At 38.3% G+C, this 24,226-nt stretch overlaps 1 protein-coding gene and 1 pseudogene across 3 annotated transcripts in view; one reads left to right on the top strand and one right to left on the bottom strand.

Moving 5' to 3' along the window:
* Positions 1-24,226, bottom strand: part of ELMOD1 (ELMO domain containing 1) — a 76,931-nt gene that overhangs the window by 18,305 nt on the left and 34,400 nt on the right. For all 3 annotated transcript variants that reach the window (XM_032167296.2, XM_032167295.2, XM_032167298.2), the window contains exons 3-7: positions 16,280-16,425; positions 16,114-16,142; positions 15,162-15,259; positions 11,066-11,195; positions 107-240 (exon numbers count right to left, since the gene is read on the bottom strand). In XM_032167296.2, the coding sequence (XP_032023187.1) occupies positions 107-240; positions 11,066-11,195; positions 15,162-15,259; positions 16,114-16,142; positions 16,280-16,425 (537 nt within the window). The remainder of the gene's footprint in view (positions 1-106; positions 241-11,065; positions 11,196-15,161; positions 15,260-16,113; positions 16,143-16,279; positions 16,426-24,226) is intronic.
* Positions 3,234-10,910, top strand: LOC116477208 (MOB-like protein phocein; annotated as a pseudogene).

Raw genomic sequence — 24,226 nt, 5'->3', positions numbered from 1 at the left:
GTCTTATGAGAAGTACCTTTTGAAGCTAATTACTCAACTTTTGCCATTTCAGTATGAGGAGACCAAAACATCACTCAAACACTCAGCTGTCCTTCATTTTACTTACTGCAAATTGTACAGTCCCAGAAGTCCCATTCCTCGAAAATCTGTTTTAGGATCATCACCTTGGAAACCAATTTCACACCACTGCTTAGAAATCCGAGATTCCAGTGGAGTATTGGGCTTCAAGAATTTCCATAACTGTAGGAAAAAAAAAAGAATTACTCTGTTGATACACCCTTTCCTATTGGTTCAGATTTTGTAAACTACATTATTAGGAGGAGCTTTGTAAAGCTGAATGTATGCAAATACATTACAATTAAAGATGTGATCATCTTTCAATTATTTATGACAGCATTTCTCAAAGTATGATCTGAAGCCTCCTTGGAGGTTCCCAGGACCTTTCCAGAGGGTCTGAGAGATAAAAACAAAACCAAAAAACAACTATGTTATAATAAAAGAAGAGGTTATTTGCCTTTTCGCTCTCATTGTCTCATAAGTACACAGTTGAATTTTCCAAAGGATGCATAATATGTTGTGATATCTTGGTCTGAAGGCAATGGATTACGTATTTATATATTTTAATGTTTAAAGTCTTTCTATTTTAATTTTGAGTGGGAAATTAGATAGTAGGTAGGTAGGTAGATAGATAGATAGATAGATAGATAGATAGATAGATAGATAGATAGATAGATAGACAGATTAGATAGATAATCTCCCACAAAAAAGCTCTTCGGTGCTCGCAAAAATATTTAAGAGTATAAAGAAAAGAGAGAAGAGGAAAAATTTCAGGGCCACCTATATCCAGATTCTCGGAAAATGCTTTAATGTTATATCAAAACTTTTAGCAGCATTATTAACCAAAAAAAAAAAAAAAAAAAAGAACTGACATGAGTTTCTTTTTGCCTTTTTTTTTTTTTTTTTTTTTTGGAGACAGAGTCTCACTCTGTTGCCCAGGCTGGAGTGCTGTGCATGATTTCGGCTCACTGCAACCTCCGCCTCCTGGGTTCAAGTGGTTCTCCTGCCTCCATCTCCGGAGTAGCTGGGATTACAGTCATGAACCACCATGCCTCACTGATTTTTGTATTTTTAGTAGAGGCGGGGTTTTACCACATTGGCCAGCTGTTCTCAAACTCCTGACCTCAAGTTATCCGCCTGCCTCAGCCTCCCAAAGTGCTGGGATTACAGGCATGAGCTACCACGCCTGGCCAAGTTTCATTTTTTAGGTCTCACCTATAACAGGAGTGAGAGTAAACATTATCACATTATCATGTAGCTGGAGGAAGGAATATCAGCAATGTTCACGAATAAACCTCAAAATGTATTATTATCTTTAAGAGTTACCGAAAGTAATTTCAATTAAAATCAATTTTATTAATATATTATTGGACGATTGTAAATTTTAAGCATTATACTCTTTACTGCTTAATAAGCTGGTTCTATTTTTTCAAGTTTTCTGTAGAAAGATAGATTCAGCACATACCATTACTTGAGAGAAATGCTGAGACCCATACTTGTATAAATACGTAATGCTCAGACTCTTCGTTTTTTCTAATAGAGATGGTCATGTAAGCAAGTTTACTATTTAGACTTACATCTTCATTACCAACAGGGCATAAACACAAATGTAAAATTTACTTAACTACTATTTCAGAAATAATTCAATTTCTAAATTGCTTATTTTACATTAAAAAGCTTAAATGAAACAGTAATACACAAAATACCTTGCTAAATCAAACTGTCACATACCTGACACAGTGTAAAACATAATATTCAATGACAGAAAATACTAATAAAGGCTGTTATTCATTTTACTAATGTTATTTTATACATTAATCTAATACTACTTATTATTCACATTATACAATATTTTATGTTAGTGCCACAACAGGTAAATTTGATTTCTCTAAAGGGCGAGAGAAAAAGGGTAAAAAGATAGGAGGTAGATCTCTCATGCTTGAAAGCAAAATATCAAGCATGAATATACAAAATCTCTTTTTAAAGAATTCATATAAGAATGTGCCAGTCCCGTGCATTCATCAAAACAGAAACTGGCCGGGCGCAGTGGCTCACGTAATTCTAGCACTTTGGGAAGCCGAGGAGGGTGGATAACTTCAGGTCAGGAGTTCTAGACCAGCCTGGCCAACATGGTGAAACCCCATCCCTACTAAACATACAAAAAATTAGCCAGGCATGGTGGTGCACACCTGTAATCCCACCTACTTGGGAGGCTAAGGCAGGAGAATTGCTTGAACCTGGGAGGCGGAGCTTACAGTGAGTCTAGATAGCCCCACTGCACTCCAGCCTGGGCACAAAACTCCGTCTCAAAAAAAAACAAAAAACAAAAACCAGAAACTGTTTGAGATCATCAGAAAAGAATCATGGGAAAGTTTTTTAAAAACTAGAGGGTGGCCATGGTGGTCAGCCTGTAATCCAGATTTGGAGGTGGGGGTGATCACAAGGTCAGATGAGACCATCCTGTTAACAGTGAAGGTCCTCTATTAATACAAAAAAAAAAAAAATTAGCCGGGTGGTGGTGGGCCTGTAGTCCAGTTTTGGAGGTGAAGCAGAGAATGGTTGAACCAGAGGGAGTTGCAGTGACCGAGTCGCCCATGCACTAGCCTGGGTACAAGTGAGATGTCTCAAAAAAAAAAAAATATATATATAATATATATATATAAAATGTGTATATGTGTATATATATATATGTATATATATATATATATATCTTGTTTCATGGAATGAGTGCAGCAAGATGGCAAAAGCAGGCTCTTCATTTCCATAGGTGGGTGATAAACCTCACTCATTAGGTGAATGCTTATAGCATGGGATACTTAGTAAATGCTTAGTAAAACATTTGAATAATAAAATGCATTTTTTTTTTTCCTTGGGAGACAGGGTCTTACTCTGTCGCCCAGGCTAGAGTGTAGTGGCATGATCTCGGCTCACTGCAACCTCTGCTTCCTGGGTACAAGGGATTCTTGTGCCTCGGCCTCCAAGTAGCTGGGACTAGAGGTGTACACCACCACGCCCAGCTAATTTTTGTGTTTTTGTTTTGTTTTGTTTTGCTTTTTTAGTAGAGACAGAGTTTCGCCACGTTGGCCAGGCTGGTGTCAAACTCCTGACCTCAAGTGATCCACCTGCCTCAGCCTCCCAAAGTTCTAGGATTACAGATATGAGCCACCGTGCCCGGCCTGAATAATAAAATGCTTTAAAAAGAAATTTCATTTTAATAATTCTATGGATCATGAAAGACTAGACAAATGGCTAAAAAGTGTTCTTAATTAAGTTGTTAATCTTCAGATGATGGCACTGTGGTCATGGCAGAGGGCATGGCAATGCTGAGGTGGACCAGGCTGGGCACCTGGCCTGATGATTCTTTTGATGAAATGGACAGTATGCTAGCTGTTCAGCAGTATATGCAACGGAACATAAGAGTCAAGATTGCTCCAATACTGACAAAAGTCTTGAGCCACCTGAAGCCAAGATGCAGGTATATGGAAGTATGAACATTTAAGGCAATTCTGCCTTGAGCTAAATGGACTTGCTGTCAAACTTCAGACTGAATGCCATCCAGATACTTGTACTCAAATGACAGCAACTGAACAATGGATTTTTCTTTGTGCAGCTCATAAAACTCCAAGAGTGTTCTACTACAGACTAGACTAGACACAGACTTGATGGTGCTGTGTCTTCTGAAAAGCAATAACTATTTCCCCAGCAGGGTTAGTATAAAGGAATCATCTGTAGCAAAACTTGGACCAGCATACTTTAAGATTTCCAGAATATTTTCACGTGCTTTTTTTTTTTTTTTCCCTAGATGGAGTCTCATTCTGTCACCCAGGCTGGAGTGCACTTGTGTGATCTCAGCTCACTGCAACTTCTGCCTCCCGGGTTAAAGCAATTCTCCTTCCTCAGCCTCCTGAGTAGCTGGGATTACAGGTGCCAGCCACAATGCCCAACTAATTTTTGTGTTTTTAGTAGAGATGGGGTTTCACCATGTTGGCCAGGCTGGTCTCGAACTCCTGACCTCAAGTGATCTGCTGGTCTCGGCCTCCCAAATTGTTGGGATTACAGGCGTGAGCCACTGTGCCTGGTCACATGTTTCTTTTTATTACTCCAGATATTGGATGAATATGAAAATGAAACATTTTTGTGTCATTTTGTATCACTAAGTTTGTGATAAAAGAAAATTTGATGTCCAAGGATAACCTGATTGTACCAATTTTAGAAAAGAAAGTTCAGAATTCAGCTTCTGGAGAAAGTAGCATGAAGGGGAATCACAAAGAAAAATATAACGATCACATGATTAACATTAATTATGTACGGTATGTATCATTTTAGACCCATCAATCATGTATCCATATTCTAGCTTCTTTGTTTAGTATAGTTGTCTGCTGTGTTTGCCTTTTATAATTAAAGTTATTCATAAGCTGTATATTCACCAGTGTGGCACTCATTATTTTAAAATAAGATTAGTATTATCTGTTTATAATGTCTGTTAATAAAATAACTTACAGTTTGGTAAAATTGCTGCTAACCAATCATTGGTTTACAATCCTCAACAGACAAACCCATCTATTAAAAAATGAGTAAGGAGCCGCGTGTGGTGGCTCAGGCCTGTAATCCCAGCACTTTGGGAGGCCAAGGCAGGTGGATCATGAGGTCAGGAGTTCAAGACCAGCCTGGCTAAGATGGTGAAACCCCATCTCTATTAAAAATACAAAAATTAGCTGGGTGTGATGGCAGGCGCCTGTAATCCCAGCTACTTGGGAGGCTGAGGCAGAGAATTGCTTGACCTGGGAGGCGGAGGTTGCAGTGAGCTGAGTTGGCACCACTGCACTCCAGCCTGGGCGACAGAGTAAGAGTCTAAAAAAAAGAGTAAGCTCATACAATCCATTTACTAAAAAGGTAGTACTGTTTTCCTTTGATTTTACCTCTGAGTTTAGATATTCTAAATTCTGTAGTACATAGTTCCATCTTACCTGAAACACTTTTATCTCATTTTGAGAAATGAGTTTTTAATAGAATTATGTATAATCTAAATGTAAGTGCAAATGAAGCATTAGTAATACTTAAATAATCTCACTATGCTACATAAAGTGTATTTTAGGCTAGCATACTTGGACAGGATTTACCTTCCTGCACCAGTGGACTGTTACATATAAGAGGATGATGATAAGGCATGTAAATGATGTTCCCACTGGAAACCTGCCCTGTCCGCCCTTTCTCATTTCCCTTAACTCTCTTCTCCAACTAGTTTAGCTGAAAAGCTTTCACCAGACTGTGATTTTGTGGTGGCTTATGCCTGTTTATATTTGTATTAATTGCTTCCAGATTATACCTCATATTAGCAATTACATTACACTGCAGGAAAAATATATTGGCATAGGCTCTGGCATATCTTGGTTCTACTAAATTGTGGCAACTATTTAGAAAACAAGTTATTAAACTAGTTTGATTCTTCCTGTTAGATATATATATTTTTTTCTTTTTTCTTTTTTGAGACAGAGTCTTTCGCCGTCACCCAGGTAGGAGTGCAGTGGCATGATCTCGGTTCACTGCAACCTCTGCCTCCCAGGCTCAAGCGATTCTAGCGCCTCAGCCTCCTGAGTAGCTGGGACTACAGGTGTGCGCCACCATGCCTGGCTAATTTTTGTATTTTTAGTAGAGACGGTGTTTCACCATGTTGGCCAGGCTGGTCTCAAATGCCTGGCCTCAGGTGATCCACCTGCCTTGGCTTCCCAAAGTGCCTGTTACTAATATTAACCTTTTTATCTAACCATCTAGGCAGCATTAAATAGGACTGAAGAAATATTGTAGTATTTATTTTATATCCCCTCTCCACAAAGTTTATGTTTGAATTACATGCACACATGAGATTAATTGCAATAATTCACAGGTTTTAAGGGTGTTGATGAATGGTCATACATTTATTGGACTTTGTTATAATTCAGTGTCCTAATAATGATTCAAACGCAGATTTAATAATTTTATAATCTATTGAATGCTGTTTTTGATAAAGCACAGGAGGTTTTATTGCTAAACTGATTTTAATGAGGCACTCTGGGTCAAAAAATTGTACATGTTGTGACCAAAGTATTTAAATCCTTCTTTTGAACGAATTTAACATGAGGAACTTCTTTTTCATTAAAAAGGTTATTTTGAAATTAAGACGAAAATGTATTCATCTTAATTTTTTTTCAGACTTAGGGAATAATTTATACTGTATTATGAGACAAGAATGTACAGCAAAAATGTGGGGCTCGTAGTATACTGAGGGTATGTATAAATAGTTTATGCCTTTCCGAGCCTGCCAGTCCTTTTGGCTTTGAACAGTGCCCAGCAGCCACAGTCATTATTGTACCCCTTAAGAATTCTTATGTCCACAGTGAAAGGAATGTTGACTTTGAAATTATGCATTTATATTAATGGTATTATAAACCAATGGGAATAGTAATTTTTAAAACAAACTTGCTAAATATTGAGAGGCTAAACCAGTAGGTTAATAAATATATGTAGCAAATAAAATTGTCAAACTTATTTTGGAAGATGAAAGCCCATTATGCCAAAATACTTATATGAAGTACAATTATCTGTATATTTCCTATGTAAAAAAAACCTTGAGCCAGGCGCTGTGGCTCATGCCTGTAATCCCAGCTACTCAGGAGGCTGAGGCTGGAGAACTGCTTCAACCCGGAAGGTGGAGGTTGCGGTGAGCCAAGATTGCACCACTGCACTCCAGCCTGTGTGACAGAGTGAGAACCTGTCTCAAAATAAATATGTATAAAATAAAATAACCTTGAGCTATTTCGATTCTCTTCCAATAGGTAAGCTCTTCCCTGAAAAAATATGAGTAGGGGATGGGGGGTGCTCCTGAAGGATGAGGTCATGCACTAGGAAGCCAACTTCAGATCTGAGAAACGGTGGTGGGCCTATAGTGGGGACTCTGAGGAATCCACTCATCTAAGACTGTGCTACTGGGAGTAGTTATTACAAAGCCACCTGCGAAGCGGAGGAGACCAGGGGCTAGGAAAAGTGATGCCTATAGCAGAAGACAAGAAACAGATGTGGAGACTGCACTCTGAGTCAGACTGTTATCCATCACAGCCTGCTCTCTCTGCTGAACTCTCTTCGCTGTGAACTGAAGCTTTACACAAGTTTATTTGAACATTTCTGCCTGGTCTTGAACCCTCTGCAGGACAGAAAGGGAAGGCGATTCATCTAGCCTCGAGCCAGAGCATTCAAGGAGAAGCAGCTTCTCACCAAGGTCACCGTGGGATTGTCTCTTTCCATCAGGAGAGGGTCTTTATTCTGGACTTTATGTTTTTCATTAAGTGCATGAATCCGCCTGGAATTTTGTCATTATTAATTTGGTTGGAACACTTTTAATAGAAATGTCTATATAAGTGATTCATATGGACAGTAATATTATTCAATTTCATCCCAGGCTATGTTCAAATGATCATAAAATCTAGATTTTTAAAATACTTTAGAACTCTAGTAACACTGATAATGCTCTCCTATGCTTAAAAAGCCAAGCACTTAAACGTGTGGCAATACTATATATGACCTGTGCTTAGAAACTAGGGGTCAGCAAACATGTTCTTACATTTAACTTAATTTAATTATTATTATTATTATTATTATTATTTAGAAGGGTCACACTCTGTTGCCCAGGCTAAGTACAGTGGTACAACCATAGCTCACTGTAGCCTTGACCTCCTGGGCACAAATGATCCTCCTGGCTCAGCCTCCCAAGTAACTGGTACTACAGGTGCACATCATCATGCCCAGCTATTTATTAAAAATTTTTTGTGTGGAGATGGGGTCTTGCTATGTTGCTCAGGCTGGTCTTGAACTCCCGGGCTCAAGTGATCCTCCTGCCTCAGCTTCCCAGAGTGCTGGGATTACAGGTGTCAGCCACTGTGCCTGGGCACAAACTTTGTAAAAGACCAGTTGACAAATATTTTAGGTTTTATGAGCTGTATGGTCTCTGTTGTAACTACTTAACTTTGCCTTTAAACTAGGATAGCGGCCATAGCAGCCATAAACGCCATACATAAATGAATGTGGCTGTACTGCAAATATTACTTGTAAAATGGGTGGTATACCAAATTTGGTTTGCAGGCCTTGGTTTGCTGACTTTTGCTCTAAACAGTTCTGTGAAGTAGGTAACAAGGGTATTATTACCCATTTTAAAAATGAAGAAGCTTAAGCTCAGGCAGTGAAACACAAACCATGGGTCAGCCCTGGAAAGACAAATGCAAACAAGATGTGGTTTGTCTCTCAAGACCTAGTGCAGTGTGGTAGGTCAGAGCCCTTAGCTACCACCCTATATGAGCTCGCATAGCCACTTCACTGCTCAGCTTCAGTTTCCTCATCTGAGAAATGAAGATAACAGCAGTGTATCACCACAAGGCTACTGTAATAATGAAATGAAATAATGCCAGAAAACACTGTAACAATTGGCACATACTAAACACTCCATTAATGTTTTATTATTTCTGATTTTATTATCATACTTGAAACTTGAACAAACTGAAGAAGAGAACAAAGATTCCCACTCCTAGGTTTGCTTGGGGAGTTAGTGAAGGTTTCAAAATTCAGTGAGTAAGGATTTAAAAAACGAGCTGGCTTCTGCAGTGACAATAATGGGTAGCAGAGGGAACAGCATGAACAAATTCCTGGGCATATGGTATGGCACGACTTATTCTGGGTCACGGTGAATGGCAAAGCATGGCAGAAATGTGCTATATGTGTTGAGGATACAGGAGCAGTAGCTTCATGAAATACACTGGAAAGCCTCCAAAATGCCATGCTAAGATGCGTGGGCTTTCTACTATAGGACATAGCCTGAAGTTTCTAGTCTAGGGAATGACAATGAATATATCTTTTTGAGAAAAAAAAAAAAAATCCCTCCAACAGTGTTTTAGATGATGCGAGAGAAGAATCTAATGGTTACTGGCATAATTGAAAGGCTGTCACAGCCCAAGTTGGAGATGATGGCTAGAATAAGGCATTGGGCAAGGAAAACATTTCAGAGATACCTTAGGGTGCTGTATGGATAAGATTTAGTGATTTTTTGTTTGTTCGTTTGTTTGTTTTGAGATGGAGTCTTGCTTTGTCACCCAGGCTGGAGTGCAGTGGTGCGATCTAGGCTTATTGCAACCTCCGCCTCCTGGATTCAAGCAATTCTCCTGCCTCAGCCTCCTGAGTACAGGCATCTGCTACTATGCCCGGCTAATTTTTGTATTTTTAGTAGAGACAGGGTTTCACCATGTTGGCCAGGCTGGTCTCAAACTCCTGACCTCAAGTGATCCACCCACCTCAGCCTCCCAAAGTGCTGGGATTACAGGCATGAGCCACCACACCTGGCCAGATATAGTGATTTTTGAAGATGAAGAATATGCCCCAATTGGATTGTAAGCTGCTTGAGGGCAGAAATGATGCCTTTCCCCAAAGTGCCTAATGCAGCAATGAACAGCCCTGACTTTATAATTTACTAGATGTGTGAATCAGAACCTGAGCTAAAATGCTTATAGTTTTCTCATCTGTAAAATAAAGACAGCCATCATTTCCTTGCCTACCTCATATAGCTGACAGTTTAAATGATAACACATAATCTAATCATAACCACAGATAAAAGTCATATACAAGTTCTCAAGATGTAGCTAATGAACTATAATAATTCGTGCATTCACTCATATTTGTTGAAAACCTATTATGTGCCAGCACACATACAATGGATCAGTTAAAGATGATGCCTAGCAGGCACCTGGATGTCACTCATTCTGAGGGAACCTCAGCTATTCTAATAAATTGTTCAGGCTCTTGTGACTGTCTGTTAATTACAACACCTCTTTTCTCTGTCACCTCTTATTTCCTATGTTTGGGTAATTTTGTTGAACTACCTCCATCAGAAAATAGTCAGGAAAAAAAAGGCAATATAAAGAGATAAAATTCAGCAGGTTAGCTAAACTTCAGCAGGGAGAAAAGGAAGAAAAACTATTGCCAAGAATGAGGCATCTTTAATTATTAATGATTCACATCAGATCCAGCACTAATTAACAGAGACAAATGAGTCATCTGCTTAAGTACTTACATACACAAAAACATACACTCCTTCACACAAAAACACAACAGGATACATTTTTGAAATTACGTATTCTGTTGACATTTTTCAATAAAATAAAGGCAGCTAAACAAATGTTTTCTTACAATTTTGTTACTGCCTTTTTGAATTCTAGGAAAAGGCAAGGAGCTACCCTAAAGCACTCTAATTCTAAAGAAGCATCTATTTTCAGAAATGAATTTATAAAACATTTCAGGTAAGTATGTAGTTCTAAAGGGTAGTCTTAATTATTGTGGGGTCTTAATTTCTTTAGCCCCAAACTCAGTGTTTTGAGGGAAAGTTTTACTGATGTTTCTTAATATACCATCAGATCCTGTAAGATTTTTAAGGTTTTGCTTTGACAGCCAGGAGTATTCATAACTCCACGTTATTTCTCCAGAAGTTCTAGTGTGCCGAATATAAACCTTTACCTCTTCTAATACTCTCTAAGTTAATGCATAAATAATCAGCATTAAGATCTTGGGTAATTTCCCAAGAGGGCCATTGCTGAAGCAGAAACCAACTTTATCTTCTCTGATGTGTATTAAAAGTCGTAAATGGGAATCCCAAGTCACTCTTTGACAAATGCTATTTCTCCTGTTGGCTTTCAACACTTGTTAAGCAATCTAAACTTAAGCCAAATGTGAGAGCCCACAGAAATCACCTCTGATGCTTTCTCAGATTACGAAAGAAAATTGGCTTTGAACTTAACTTCTCACAGGAATTTTCTGATGAAAAATTTACTTCCAACACCTGAACCAGCAAGAAAACTTGACCTTACCAACCAGTTAGGTGCCCATGTCTGATCCATCTTTGTACCCCCGATGTCCAGAGCAGTGCCTAGCACATAGCAGGTGCCTGGCAAATGTCAGCTGACTTAGATGAAGAACTGAAATGTGTTCAAGCACTAACCTTCAAAAGCATTTCTTCATGTTGGGGATTATCAGAATCATAGGGCTCTCTACGCAGTTTTTCCACATCTGCAATAAGGTTTCTGTACCCAACGATTTGCAGAAGGCAAGCCTGAAGAGAGATTCCCAGCCTAGGGTGTTCAAAAACAGAAGAGACGCACAAGGAAGAACAGGGCATTCACTTTGGCATTTGTTCACGTGATGTATGCATGATAGAACTTTTCATATTAATATAATATTCAGGAAATTGCTCAAAGATGATCTATTTAATAGAAGCACAATTCTTATTAAATCTCCACATGGACAACTGTAGAACCTGGCTAAAATTTGCCTCAAAGTCTGACTTTTTCTAAAGCTAAATTGCAATGGTATGGCTTAAAAATAAGGGATTTCTGAGGCCAAGATGGGAGGATTGCTTGAAGCCAGGAGTTCAAAACCAGCCTGGGCAACAAAGCAAGATCCTATCTCTATCAAAACAAAACAAAACAAAAACCCACAAGGGATTTCTTTATGCGGGTTACTTGAAATTATAGGTAGTACTGGGCTCTTAGGGATTATATAGCACCTCCCTAGGTGGTCATATCAGAATTACTTTAGAAAGATGTGTGGAAAAGAATGAGGGTGAGGACAACAGAAAAAGCCCTTAAGGGCTTAAAGGAAAAAAAATCAAAACAAAATAAAGTGAAACAAAATAACAATAACAACACCACCTCCACTCGGGAATGTCCTCCTCAGGGGAGACAGTGCTAAGAGGGTAGTTACAACTTTATAAGATGTTCTATTACATTCTGACCGTTGTAGTTGTCTGAACACTTTTTCTTATGCTGAAACAAAATCTGCTTTGCTTATTACAAAGTGGTTCAAATTCTGTTCTCTGAGCAAATTTATTTCCACCTTTTCCCTGCCATGACTATTTAAGATAGTGAGTCTTCTAATCTCTAGGGAAAAGAGAAATCTTATTTCTTCAATTCCCTCTCATGGGACATGGCTTTCAGATGTTTTATTTTATTTTTATTTTTTATGTTTTGAGACAGAGTCTTGCTCTGTCACTCAGGCTGGAGTGCAGTGGTAAAATCCTGGCTCACTGCAACCTCCGCCTCCTGAATTCTAGTGATTCTCCTGCCCTAGCCTCCCGAGTAGCTGAGATTACAGGCGCCCACCACTGCACCTAGTTTTTATATTTTTTAATAGAGACAGAGTTTCGCCATGTGTGGCCAGGCTGGTCTCGAACTCCTGACCTCAGGTGATCTGCCTCCCTCTGCCTCCCAAAGTGCTGGGATTACAGGCATGAGCCACCATGCCCAGCCGGTTTTCAGATGTTTTATGATCGTTCTCAGTCTTCTCTGAATGTACACTATTTGAATAACAGCACCCTTAAAGCATATCACTAGAACAGAAAACAATCTGGCAGCTATAATGCATAGAGGATCATTACTTTCTGTGATCGGAACGCTGTTTTCCCTTTCTACAGACTCTACAGTAAGGTAGAATCTAAAGGTCTAAAAGTAGTACTTCACGTTTTTTTTTTCCTCCTAAATTCTTTAGAGTCATGTATTTTCTGTGGCTCAAAAATGGCTGAATATTGGCAATTGCATATGACACTCTCCAATCTAGTCTTTTGTCTTGTTCACTCATGGACTTTGAGCATGTTTGAGGTGGTGTGGTGGTGGTCATTATAATCACTGTACATTATCGTATTTTATTTTTAGGGGTAAATGACATGCACAGATGTTAAATCTCAAGTTGAGGGCAACAGAACTTAGAACTGTGTACCTGCTCCAAACGTACAGGACAGTCAGACAGCCTAGGAATACTGAACTTTAATAAAGTCATATTCAATGAATGGCATTCATCATTACTTGTTACCATAGCACCAAACAACTAGGTCAGATATTAAAATTTAGGAAAGGGCACCATAGCACTAGTCACCCAGAAAGTCAATGTAGGATGGAGAAGAGAGTTAATTTTGAGGGAAAGAGGAGAATGGAAGGAATATAACAGGCAGGAATAAGGAAAGTCAATTAAATTTTCTCTGGCCGGGCGCGGTGTCTTACGCCTGTAATCTCAGCACTTTGGGAGGCAGAGGCGGGCGGATCATGAGGTCAGGGGTTTGAGACTAGCCTGGCCAACATGGTAAAAACCCATCTTTACTAAAAATACAAAAATTAGCCAGATGTGGTGGCACGTGCCTGTAGTCCCAGCTACTTGGAAGGCTGAGGCAGGAGAATTGCTTGAACCCGGGAGGCGGAGGTTGCAGTGAGCCTAGACTGAGCCATTGCACTCCAGCCTAGGCAACAGAGCAAGACTCTTGTCTCAAAAAAAAAAAAAATTAATTAAAATAAATAAATAAGTTTTCTCTGTCGTAATTTTTAGTGCCACCATAAGCAGCACTTAAAAAAAATGTAATTAAAACAAGTGAGGTTAATAGTAGTAACAGTTTGGTAAGTTATAAAGTGTTTCCCCCATCTCTAAGCTATTTCTTTGTTTTCTCAGAAAAGTACTTAATTTTTTTATATCAGAGCTTATCAATGTTGCTCTGTAAAAAAGACACTAGAATCCACATGGAGATTTAAAAAAAATACTACAGGTTGAGTAACCCTTATCTGACATGCTTGGGACCAGAAGTGTTTCAGATTTTGGAATATTTGCATATACATAATGAGATATCTTGGGGATGGGACACAAGTCTAAACATGAAATTCATTTGTGTTTCATATACACCTTATACACATAGGCTGAAGGTAATTTTATACAACATTTTTAATAATAGATGCAGTCTGCCACATGAAGTCAGCTATGGAATCTTCCATTTGTGGCATGATGTCAATGCCCAAAAGTTTCAGATTTTGGATTTTCAGATTAGGGATCCTCAGCCTGAAACTAAAAGGGTCTTTTAAAAAAATGAGAACAAGAGAATGGATGGCAAAGAAATGCTCTTGAATGCACCTTATATAACTTTCATAGAAAAGATTTGCTATTAAATCTAATCCAATCTCTAAACATGATTACAGGACCCATATATCCCTCTTGCCAGTTGTAGTCTTAAATTTTTCGTTCAATCTTATTTATAATGAATTGCCTTCTTATTACCTTCCCAGAGGAATAAAATATATGTTAGAAGGTTTCAAAAAGACATTTACTATATAAATAAATCAACTTTTGGTAGCTGAACAGGCAAAAGGCAGCTAATGAACTGAAGTGGCTGCCGAAGAACGCTATGGAGACCAGGCGAAAATGGAGTTTTTGTGATGAGCCCCTGGATAGCTAGTATCTAAAATCCTTCCAAGAGATAGACCTATGCAAGTGTGCTCTGAAATTCCCTTCAGCTACAGTTCCTGTAATTATTAATAAAAGCCTTTCTCAAAGGTAACATCTGAAGTTCTCAGACACGAACATCTAAAAGACAGTTTGATTGTTACCAACCTAAAAACTTCTCTAAATATATCTGCATTTGGAATTTATTCTACCCAGTGGCCTTAGTGCAAAATTTTACTGAAAAATTGCTGTACCCAGTGGAAAATATAAAGCTAATTTTAAATGTCACGAACATTGCCAAATGCATTTTAATACTTCCAAGATGAGAGGAATAAATTATGAAGTTCTAAAGTCTTCATATAAAAACCATTTCTCCTTCCCACACATGCCTGTCTTCTTGACAAGCAGGTAGAAACAGTCTCCAGGATTCTCACCCTGTCATAAAGTAATATTCATGAAGGAAGTGAAGGACTATTCTAGATGGAACAGAATCAGCTTAAGCACATTTACAATTTGAACATTTACTGTTAGCGTAAAACGCAGGCATCAGATAGACTGATTGTTGATGAATGGGCTCATCTTTCTCTATTGGGGCACCCATCACATTTGTTACATTCTCTGCATCTGAGAAGCATAAGCCACAAAGGAAGTACAAAGTTGCTGCCATTTACAAACATGAAAAAGGTACTTTTTTTCTTTATTCTTCATCTGAAAGTCAAAACATGGCAGATGACTATTTTAGGGAGAGAGGGAGAAAAAAAAAGAGAGGAGACAGAGAAACACTAAATCTGTGGCCATGTGATTTGTGTTCTGTATTTCTGACATAAGAAACATATTCTTACTGTGGATTTACGTCAGGATTAATCTTTTTCAGTTCCATGATATCTTCTATAGTTTTTTCAATAGCGTCGGGGTGAACACTCACAGAAGTCTGCAACAGCTGGAAAACATGTTTCAATCACTTTCCTTTTCATTAACACCAGGGGCTTAATCAGTATCTACTAGGATAGAGGCTGCAAGCATTCGCTTAGGCTTCTATATGAAGATTTAAGTTAAAAGCAAAAATTGGTTTAGTGTACTTGAATTCTAATAAATTTGACATTTTCATGATGGGGGGGGTAGTGCAATTTTCCTGATTACTTTAATCAGGAAAACACATACAATTTTTTTGGTTTTGTTCTTACCATTTTCCTGTTTCAAGCTACCTGTATTGAAATGTAGTGTTTTCATTTCCTCGCCCAACATAGTTCCTATTGTTAATGGGCATTATGTTTATGACTAAAGAGTGAGGCACATGGGGGAGACAGTCTTCAGGATGTCAAAATTAATAAAATAAAATTATCAAGAATCTTGAAAAAGAAAACAGGTTTTCTTTCTTATGTGGATGATCCACTATGCTACAAAAACTACAAAAGCTAGCATAGTGGCTTCTTTGATGTTATTGAAAAATCTTAAGTATAATGTTAAATGATTTGGATATTGAGGAAATAGTAGGGAGTTAATACTGTTACTACGTTCAAGGAATATTTATTTTATGATTTGGGAAGAGGTATAAGAAAGGGTTCATTTGACAATGAAGTAGTAAGTACTTCACAAACCTGCCTAGAAATTCACACACTGGCTGTTCTCATGTAAATAGTACCGTGGTTTGTAATGGGCAAATGTTTATTTCTTCTCAGCTGGCAGTAGTTTTCCTAGCCAATGGTATATTTTGGTTTCTTAGAATTTTTACTTCTTATGATAGGGGTAAGCCTCCAAGTGAAAAAAAAGCTGCTGAAAAATAATTTTACTTACCTTACTTTTAGAATCCCTCAGTGATGTTTCTGTGAAAGCAGTAACAAAAACAGTCATTCAAAGATTATCCTTTACACATGGTTTAGAATTACTACACTGAAAGATAACATCGTATCCTCCATCCTACCAACTCTACCTTTTGCTTACTTCTTTGTGTCAGGCTTACCGATTTTCATGGTTCTAGAAGCTCCCGGTTTGGTATTGTAACAGATCCGTTGTAGTTCACATCTTCCAGTTAGCTTCCTCATTACAAATTTCAGGCAGCGCCACAGAAATTTACAGTAAAAATACAGGCATACCTGGATCAACATTCTGTGAAAAACAAAAGACAGCACCCTTCCAATAGAACTCTGGAAGAGAAGAGAAAGCAGCCACCACCAGCAAGAAAAGAAGCCCAGGAGAAAATCAGCGGTTAGAAAAATCACCTTATACTTAACATATGTTTCTAGTCCCATGCTACTTTATTTGCAGTAGCTACACTTACTATGACTGTAAGAAACTCCAGAATTTTCTATTCTAGTAAATCTGATATTCCAACAAACTGAGGATGAAGCATTAGAATCTTTTCTTTTCCCTCCTTTGCCTAAAAACATCTTGGAAATAAATGAGTACCTTGAAAACAGAATCCTTTAATACTGCTTGTGTTTTAGGAGTCACCCCTCCCTTTGACGCAGGGGAAGAACACGCTCTTCTCTTTTGCTTCCATAAACAGCCTCTCAGCTTGCCCTTGTCCATTTCCAGCCCCTCCCTAGTGTCCTCCTCACCCTCTACCAAACCCACTATTTGATTCCTTCCCTTGCTCCCGTTCTTTCCTCTCTCCCTCTGTTTTCCCTTAGGCATTGCAGACCTCCTTGAGGACTTGGTTGCGGCCACCTGCCTTTTCTGCTGACCTATCCTAATATTCCCTGGCCTTGTCAGAAGTCCTCCTCATCAATTTACTGAACAAGCACCATTGACCTTTGATTTTCCTAGAGGTGACAACCTTCTGTGATTTAAATATTTCAAAAACTCCTCTTGAGAAGTTTGTTCTTGGCTCTTGCTAAAGAAAGTTTTCTTTACTTTATACCCTACCTCACTCCAGCAATACCTCAACAAATGATGAACTATATTGTCACCAGTCATGTGCTTATTCACACATCTGTAGCCCATGTAAGTCCATCTTTTATGATGACTTTTAATTTTAAAAATGTGAGTGCCCACTATTTCATGGTATGGTTCAGAATTTCAAAATGACTCAAGCTTTAGTGGTAAAGGGACTTATTATCCAGGAACTTATATAGTCAACCTATTTTCTCTTTATACTGTACATTCCCAGGAGGCAGAATTATTTATATTACTCCCTTTTGGTGTCATTTGGAAAAGATTTTTCTTTATTCTCAAAAGTTCACTGATTCCTTCCAGTTCTAAAATAAGGTGATGCATGGTCACTCAGATATACTGGAGTAGTTAACTAGTAGCCTCTACAATGTGATCCATCCCTGAAAAAGAATCAAAACCTTGGCCGTGTTCCTTTCCTTAAATTGGTCTGGTTCCAATAGCTTCAACAGCCTTGTGTTAAAAATAAAAACTCGAACAGTCTGATTTGCACAAAGGCATGGAGTTTATATCTTATAAATGCAAAGGAAATGGAAAGAAACCGTACAAAACAACCAAGCTGCTGCACTGAGATAACATAATGGAATACTTTGCAGGCAACAAGGTTATGTCCTAGAATATCTAATAACATGAAAATATCCATGACATGTTTATCAAGTAGAAAAAAGTTAAAAAGAAATATGTATGGGATAATCCACTTTTCCTTTAAAAAATAAAACAAAAATTTTAATAGTAATGTATAAAGCAGGATACACAACAAAAATGTTAAGAGTGGTATTGATTGGTAATAAAATAATCAGTAATTTTAATTTTCTTTTTTGATTAAGTACATTTTTGTAATAAATATGTACTATTTTACTTAAAAAACAAAAATTATAACTAAAATTATGATATATAAAATGATCATCAAAAGCCACTACAAAAGTGCATATAAAATTTCCATGTATAGTCAGTACAAAGTCAACCAGATTCTGCGGAAAGACAAAAATGGATTTACTATATTGTAAAGCCTAACATTCAGCTGTTCTAGTCAAATATATCCTAAGATCTGTTAGGATTTTGTTTAACAGCTTCCAAAAAAAAACACCCCAAAAAACAATAACAACAAAACCCAGTAACCCTAAAAATAAATTTAGTGGGATATTTTAATTAGACAAGTGAGAAGATTTATAAAACCTCAGGGCTGGACGCAGTGGCTCACGCCTGTAATACCAGCACTTTGGGAGGCTGAGGTGGGTAGATCATGAGGTCAAGAGATCGAGGCAATCCTGGCCAACATGGTGAAACCCCGTCTCTACTAAAAATACAAAAATTAGCTGGCCGTGGTGGCACATGCCTGTAATCCCAGCTAATTGGGAGGCTGAGGCAGGAGAATTGCTTGAACTCAGGAGGCGGAGGTTGCAGTGAGCCGAGATCATACCACTGCACTCCAGCCTGGCGACAGAGCAAGACTCTGTCTCAAAAAAACAAAACAAAACAAAAAAGCTCTCTTGGAAAATGTTTTTCATTTTCTAACTACTGGATAGCTATGCCAAAAAAAAAAAAAAAAAGATTGAGCAATATCTTGTTAACTGGTCCCCAGCCAAATGGTAATGATATTAATTACTGGGATATATATGTATACACATTAACATATTAATATATACTATTAATTACTAAGTCAAAGATAAAATCTTTCCCTAATATCTGTTCTATGTGCAATTTTCAGGGAAGTCCACCCCATCTGTGGGCTTGCACCTCAAAGGAAGCTACCTTTTAAGTCTGTGTGGCAGAACTCTTGCACAAGTGGAACTATGTGATAATCCAGTTCTGTTTGTACTAAATCTTCCTAGAGAAGAGGACCCTTATGATCGTTCGTGGAGTGTCTCTGTATTCTTCCTATTTAGGTTCCAAGGCATCAAACAGAGCTTAAATTAAGCTACAAAAAGTTTTCCCTGTGACCTCTGTATCAGGTCTACACAAAGAGGAGGCTTGAGACCTAGCAGTGTCATCTTAAGTGGCAGGAAGTGTCCATATATAGAGTTACCTACAGCCCAACTCTAATTTCTCCCACTGGCATCCTTGTATATGAGAAAAATGGCTGTGTTACTGTTTTGCATCAAGACAGTCTTACATCAAAAGGAAGAAAAGACATCACATTCTGTTTGCTTGTATCTTTTAAAAAAAAACTTCCTTTATGATGCTCATACTGTCAAAGACATGAAAGCCAGGAGAAATCCACAGTAGGGGTTAGGGATGAAGCATCATTTCTTAGGGTTCACCACTCTGTGAAGTAAATCACATCTCTCTCACATAATCACAAACAATTTCAATTATGCACATTTGAATTATGAAATGGTATCTATACGCTGCTTGTTCTTTCGTAATTCCTAGGCCAACAGGACCCGATAATGCTACTTATTATCCAAGATATATTCTATTTCCTCCCCTTATTTTTCTAATGGGCCAACATGCCCACAAATATTTAATTAAAACCTCGGCTTGCTATGCTAGGTACCATACTTTCTTGCTATGCTAGTTACTGTATTTTTTAATCCAGATCATCAGATCAAATTATGTTTTGACAGGTGTAATTTGTTTTGTGTTCAGGTTAGAAACCTGGTCCAGGCAGGTCATGGTCAGAGACGGAAACACCAGGGTGATCCCTTACTTTGGAAACAATATACAACTTGCTTCCTTATAAAAGGATCAACTCTTCAAAACCTCCATGTGAGCAACTCAGGCTGGCTGTTCACCATCAAATACTGCCAGGAGCTCATTTCTTAAATTATTTGGACCTATTTAAGTCCCTAAATCACAAACTTTATGGAAAAAACTGCTGAGGATCAAAAGCAGAACAATAAAAATGATTTACTATTTTGAGAGACTGTTATATTGGTTTGACATGTTTACCCTTAAAAGGAAGCAATAAAGAAATAGATCTGTAAATGCTCTTGAGCTAATCAGTGGTTGTTTAGGAAAGAAAGAAAGAAGGAAAGAAGGAAGGAAGGAGGGAGGGAAGGAGGGAGGGAAGGAAAGAAGGAAGGAAGGAGGGAGGGAGGGAGGGAGGGAGGGAGGGAGGGAAGGAAGGAAGGAAGGAAAGAAAGAAGGAGGGAAGGAAGGAAGGGGAAGGGGAAGGGGGGACAGGAGGGAAGGGAGGGATAGGAGGGAGGAACAGGAGGGAGAGAGGAAGGAAGAGAACAAGGAAGGGAGAAAGAAAATGTGTATCTGTTTCTTAATTGAGTTTAAGGATTTGGGGATTCATTATACCCTTTCCTCCTTTTAATTTCATTTGTTTTATGTCCTTTTTTTTTTCATGACTGCATGCTTTGGGAGGAGGCATTTCAAGTGTACCTGTGAGACAGAACCCACTTACTGTCTCTTGCACCAGCACTAATCTCAACCTCCTGTTTCACACCCTCTTCACCTTCTGAACCCTCTGCTCAGGGGGTTTATGGCTCTGCTCCTTTCTCTCCCAGGCTGAATCAGGAAACCAATAAGCTTAGTTTTAACTGGGCAATATTCGCTTTTCTTCTTCATAACACTAGACTTAGTTTTCTTCATTTTGAGGGAAGATTCTTGACTCACTACTAAAAAAAATCTGTTAGATTTTGTAGGAACAACAATTAAATCCTCAAGACTAGATGGAGAAAATACTGATCACTACCCCCTCTTTCTAATAACTACATTCATAGGCAGCAGTTTTTTTGTTTATTTCTGTTTTTTAATCACAGCTTTTTGATAGTGTTCCAAAAAGAGTTACTGTAGCTTCCTAAGATGAATGCCTTGCTTAAACACTGGGAGAATCTGATTCAATAATAAGAGCTACTACACATGCTCCATTTCCAATCTTTTCTGTTACTGCCTTTTATTAATATGCTGCAGAGTGATGTTTATGGCTGAGTTCACAGCAGTGTTCTTCCGTAAGGCAATTATGATCACGTTTATTATTTAACATTCTTTCTCTAGTTTGAACCAGAATAGCCACTCAATGTAAATTATTCGAAATGGATCATATCTCTGCTACCAAACAAAAGCAACCTCCCGTTTTGTGGCGCTTTGTTAGAGGAATCCATTCAGGAGGGATGGGGCCTTCAAAACAGGAAACACACCTAAAACCATGTAGCCCCTTGCCTGTGGGGTGAGGGGGTGTGGGTACCTGTAATGCAACACTACTCCATCATCTTAAATTTGTGACTCTGACGTCTTCTTTTGGAACAATAAGAGAAAAGTGGCTTATTTTGAACAGTTTCAATGAATGTGCTAATGAAAGTTAATTCTTGCTTGAAGAAATCCTGTAATAAATAAAAAGTACACTATTGTTGATGAAAGATATGTACAAAAATAATCACAGTTTCTTGGTTCAAACCACAGTTTCCCAAATGAAATACTTTTCATCTAAATGCCATAAAGAAGAGCAAGCGGCTCAATGTCCCTGGCAGTTCATTTAGTTGCTCCATTGAAGTTCCTAAGTAGGGGCACTGACAATCGGTTGGGAATTAACCTATCAGTAGGTACTTTACCTAGTAAATGGGATCATCCCTATAAGAGCTCTCTACTAGGAAGAGAGGCTGCAGAGGACTTGGTACATGAACTGGAAATGTGAAATCACACAAAGAAACCATCCGTGGGTCTCTAGGAAAACAAGAGTATTTCCTTCCTATAGAGCAGGGGAGAGGTTCCAAGGTCCCATGCCCAGATAGTGTGGGGCCCTGTGGTTTTTTCCCATTATTCTTTTTCTGAAGAGATCATACTAACTTCTGAAAAGTAAAAATCAAGGGGATTCGTGGTTATATATCTATCATGGATCAATGTTATTCAAAATCATACTGCTGTAGCAAAGGGCACTCTTTTTATAATATATTCCAGGGAAATTTTATCTGAGGGCTTAGAGAGCACTAGTTGATTGTGTAATAATTAAAATAAATTAATTAATAGTGTAACCCTTTCCTTTCAAAGAAAAGGAGGTACAGGTTTCTCTTAATTTATTAACAACATCATTATTCAACCAAAATTTTGATGCTTAAATACACTTTATAAGATTTATTTCTATCTATTTATTTGTCAAGACACGGTCTTACTCTGTTGCCTAGGCTGAAGCAGCCTCGACCTCTCTGGGCTCAGGTCCTCCTACCTCAGCCTCCCCAGTAGCTGGGACTATAGGTACATGCCACCATGCTCGGCTAATTTTTGTATTTTCTATAAAGATGGGGTCTTGCTGTGTTGCCCAAGCTGGTCTTGAACTCATGGGCTTGAGCAATCTGCCCGCCTCAGCCTCCCAAAGTGCTGGGATTACAGGCATGAGCCACGGTGCCTGGCTACAAGATTTTATTTTTTAAAATTAGGTTATGTTTTACTCTTTGGATAATACTTTTATTGACTTATTTATAAGGAGAAGCAATGAACACATTATAACACATTATACTTCGACATTTTAAAAGTATTTAAATGCAACCTCAAATATAAACTTTTACTGGTAATAAAAATATTTTTAAGGCAACCCAAATTAAGTAAATATATAAATAAAGGAAAGTCATCAAAGGTATTATTCATGCTCCATCATCCATTATAGGGTTCAAAATATTCTACAGGGGATAAGAAATAGGCCTGTTATTATTATAAATTTGCTACATAACATAATTCAAAAAAAATTTAAACAACCTAGTTAGAGGGCATGCTCAGTATTGTGAACAAATTCATTTTTGTTAAAGACCTAGAGCAGCTGAAAGAAAGAGATTTGAAATAAGTTGGGGGGAAAATGAAAAATGATAATTGAAAGGTATTTCAATTTATTTATTCCTCCATAGAGCCAAATACAAAATAAGACTGACCATGCAGTACAGAAGAAATGAGAGTGGGAGATATGGCAGTGGAAAAAGTGAACATGAGTCAAGAACTTACTTTCGCAGCAAGCCATATGACCTCCCTGTCCACAAGGAGTTTATAGTCTAGCAAGGAAAAGGACAGTAAAAACAGAAAGTTGAAAAACAGTGTGACAATTCTATAAAAGAAAAACACCCAGGGTGTTGGAGAGGCAGAGGAGAGAGAGACAGTACGTTCCTCTCAGGTTGGACAGGAAAGCGAACTCCACCATCCCACAGGGACAGCCAGAACAGCCTGGAAAATCAGCGTGCTTTCCTCACTTCAGTACAAAAGTGAAAATTCCAATGAGTAAATGAATGAAATTCAAACTAACATTTATTGAGTGCCCATGGCTTTCGGTTATATTGCTCATGCTCTGCGGGAAGAGCTTAACAAACAGTGAAGTGGCCAAAGAGTTGGCCCTGAAAAGCTGAGGGAAAGCCAAGGGGCGGGAGAGCTGGGATGTACGTGATCGAGCTCCCAGAGGATCTTGGACAACAGCTTGAGGGCAATGGGCAGGCTCTGGGAAGGTCACCTACAAGAGATTGCCTAGAAAAAGATGCAGGTTAACATATTTCAGTGAGAGTGTGGACACAGCTTTTGTTTGTTTTAATGCAGGGAGCAAAATAATTTAAAATATATGTGTGTATGGACACAGGAAGGGGAACATCACACTCCAGGGACTGTTGTGGGGTGGGGGGAGCGGGGAGGGACAGCATTAGGAGATATACCTAATGTTAAATGACGAGTTAATGGATGCAGCACACCAACATGGCACATGTATACGTATGTAACAAACCTGCACGTTGTGCACATGTACCATAAAACTTAAAGTATAACAAAAAAATGTGTGTGTATATATATATGTGCATATTTGTGTGTGTTTATATATGTGTGTGTCATATATATGCACACATACATGTAAAAATATACGTGCATATATGTATGTACCATAAAAAAGAGAACACTACAGCTAAAAGTACCAGTCTACAGTGAGAGAGGTATTTGGATGCATAGGCCATAAACTTTCCCTTTTTCAGGACTTAGCTTCTATATCTCATAAGCTCAGTCAATGCCTCAAGCAATACTAATCAAATTCTGGAACAACTACACATTCCTGCACCTTCTGCTCTTCAAAAGCAATGGAAAGTGGGTCATGCTGAATAAAAAGTTTGAC

Source organism: Hylobates moloch, unplaced genomic scaffold, assembly GCF_009828535.3.
Source record: "Hylobates moloch isolate HMO894 unplaced genomic scaffold, HMol_V3 SCAFFOLD_11, whole genome shotgun sequence".
NCBI classification, from domain to species: Eukaryota; Metazoa; Chordata; class Mammalia; order Primates; family Hylobatidae; genus Hylobates; species Hylobates moloch.
The sequence above is the reverse complement of the archived record's forward strand: the minus strand, read 5'-3'. Positions and strand labels throughout refer to the sequence as shown.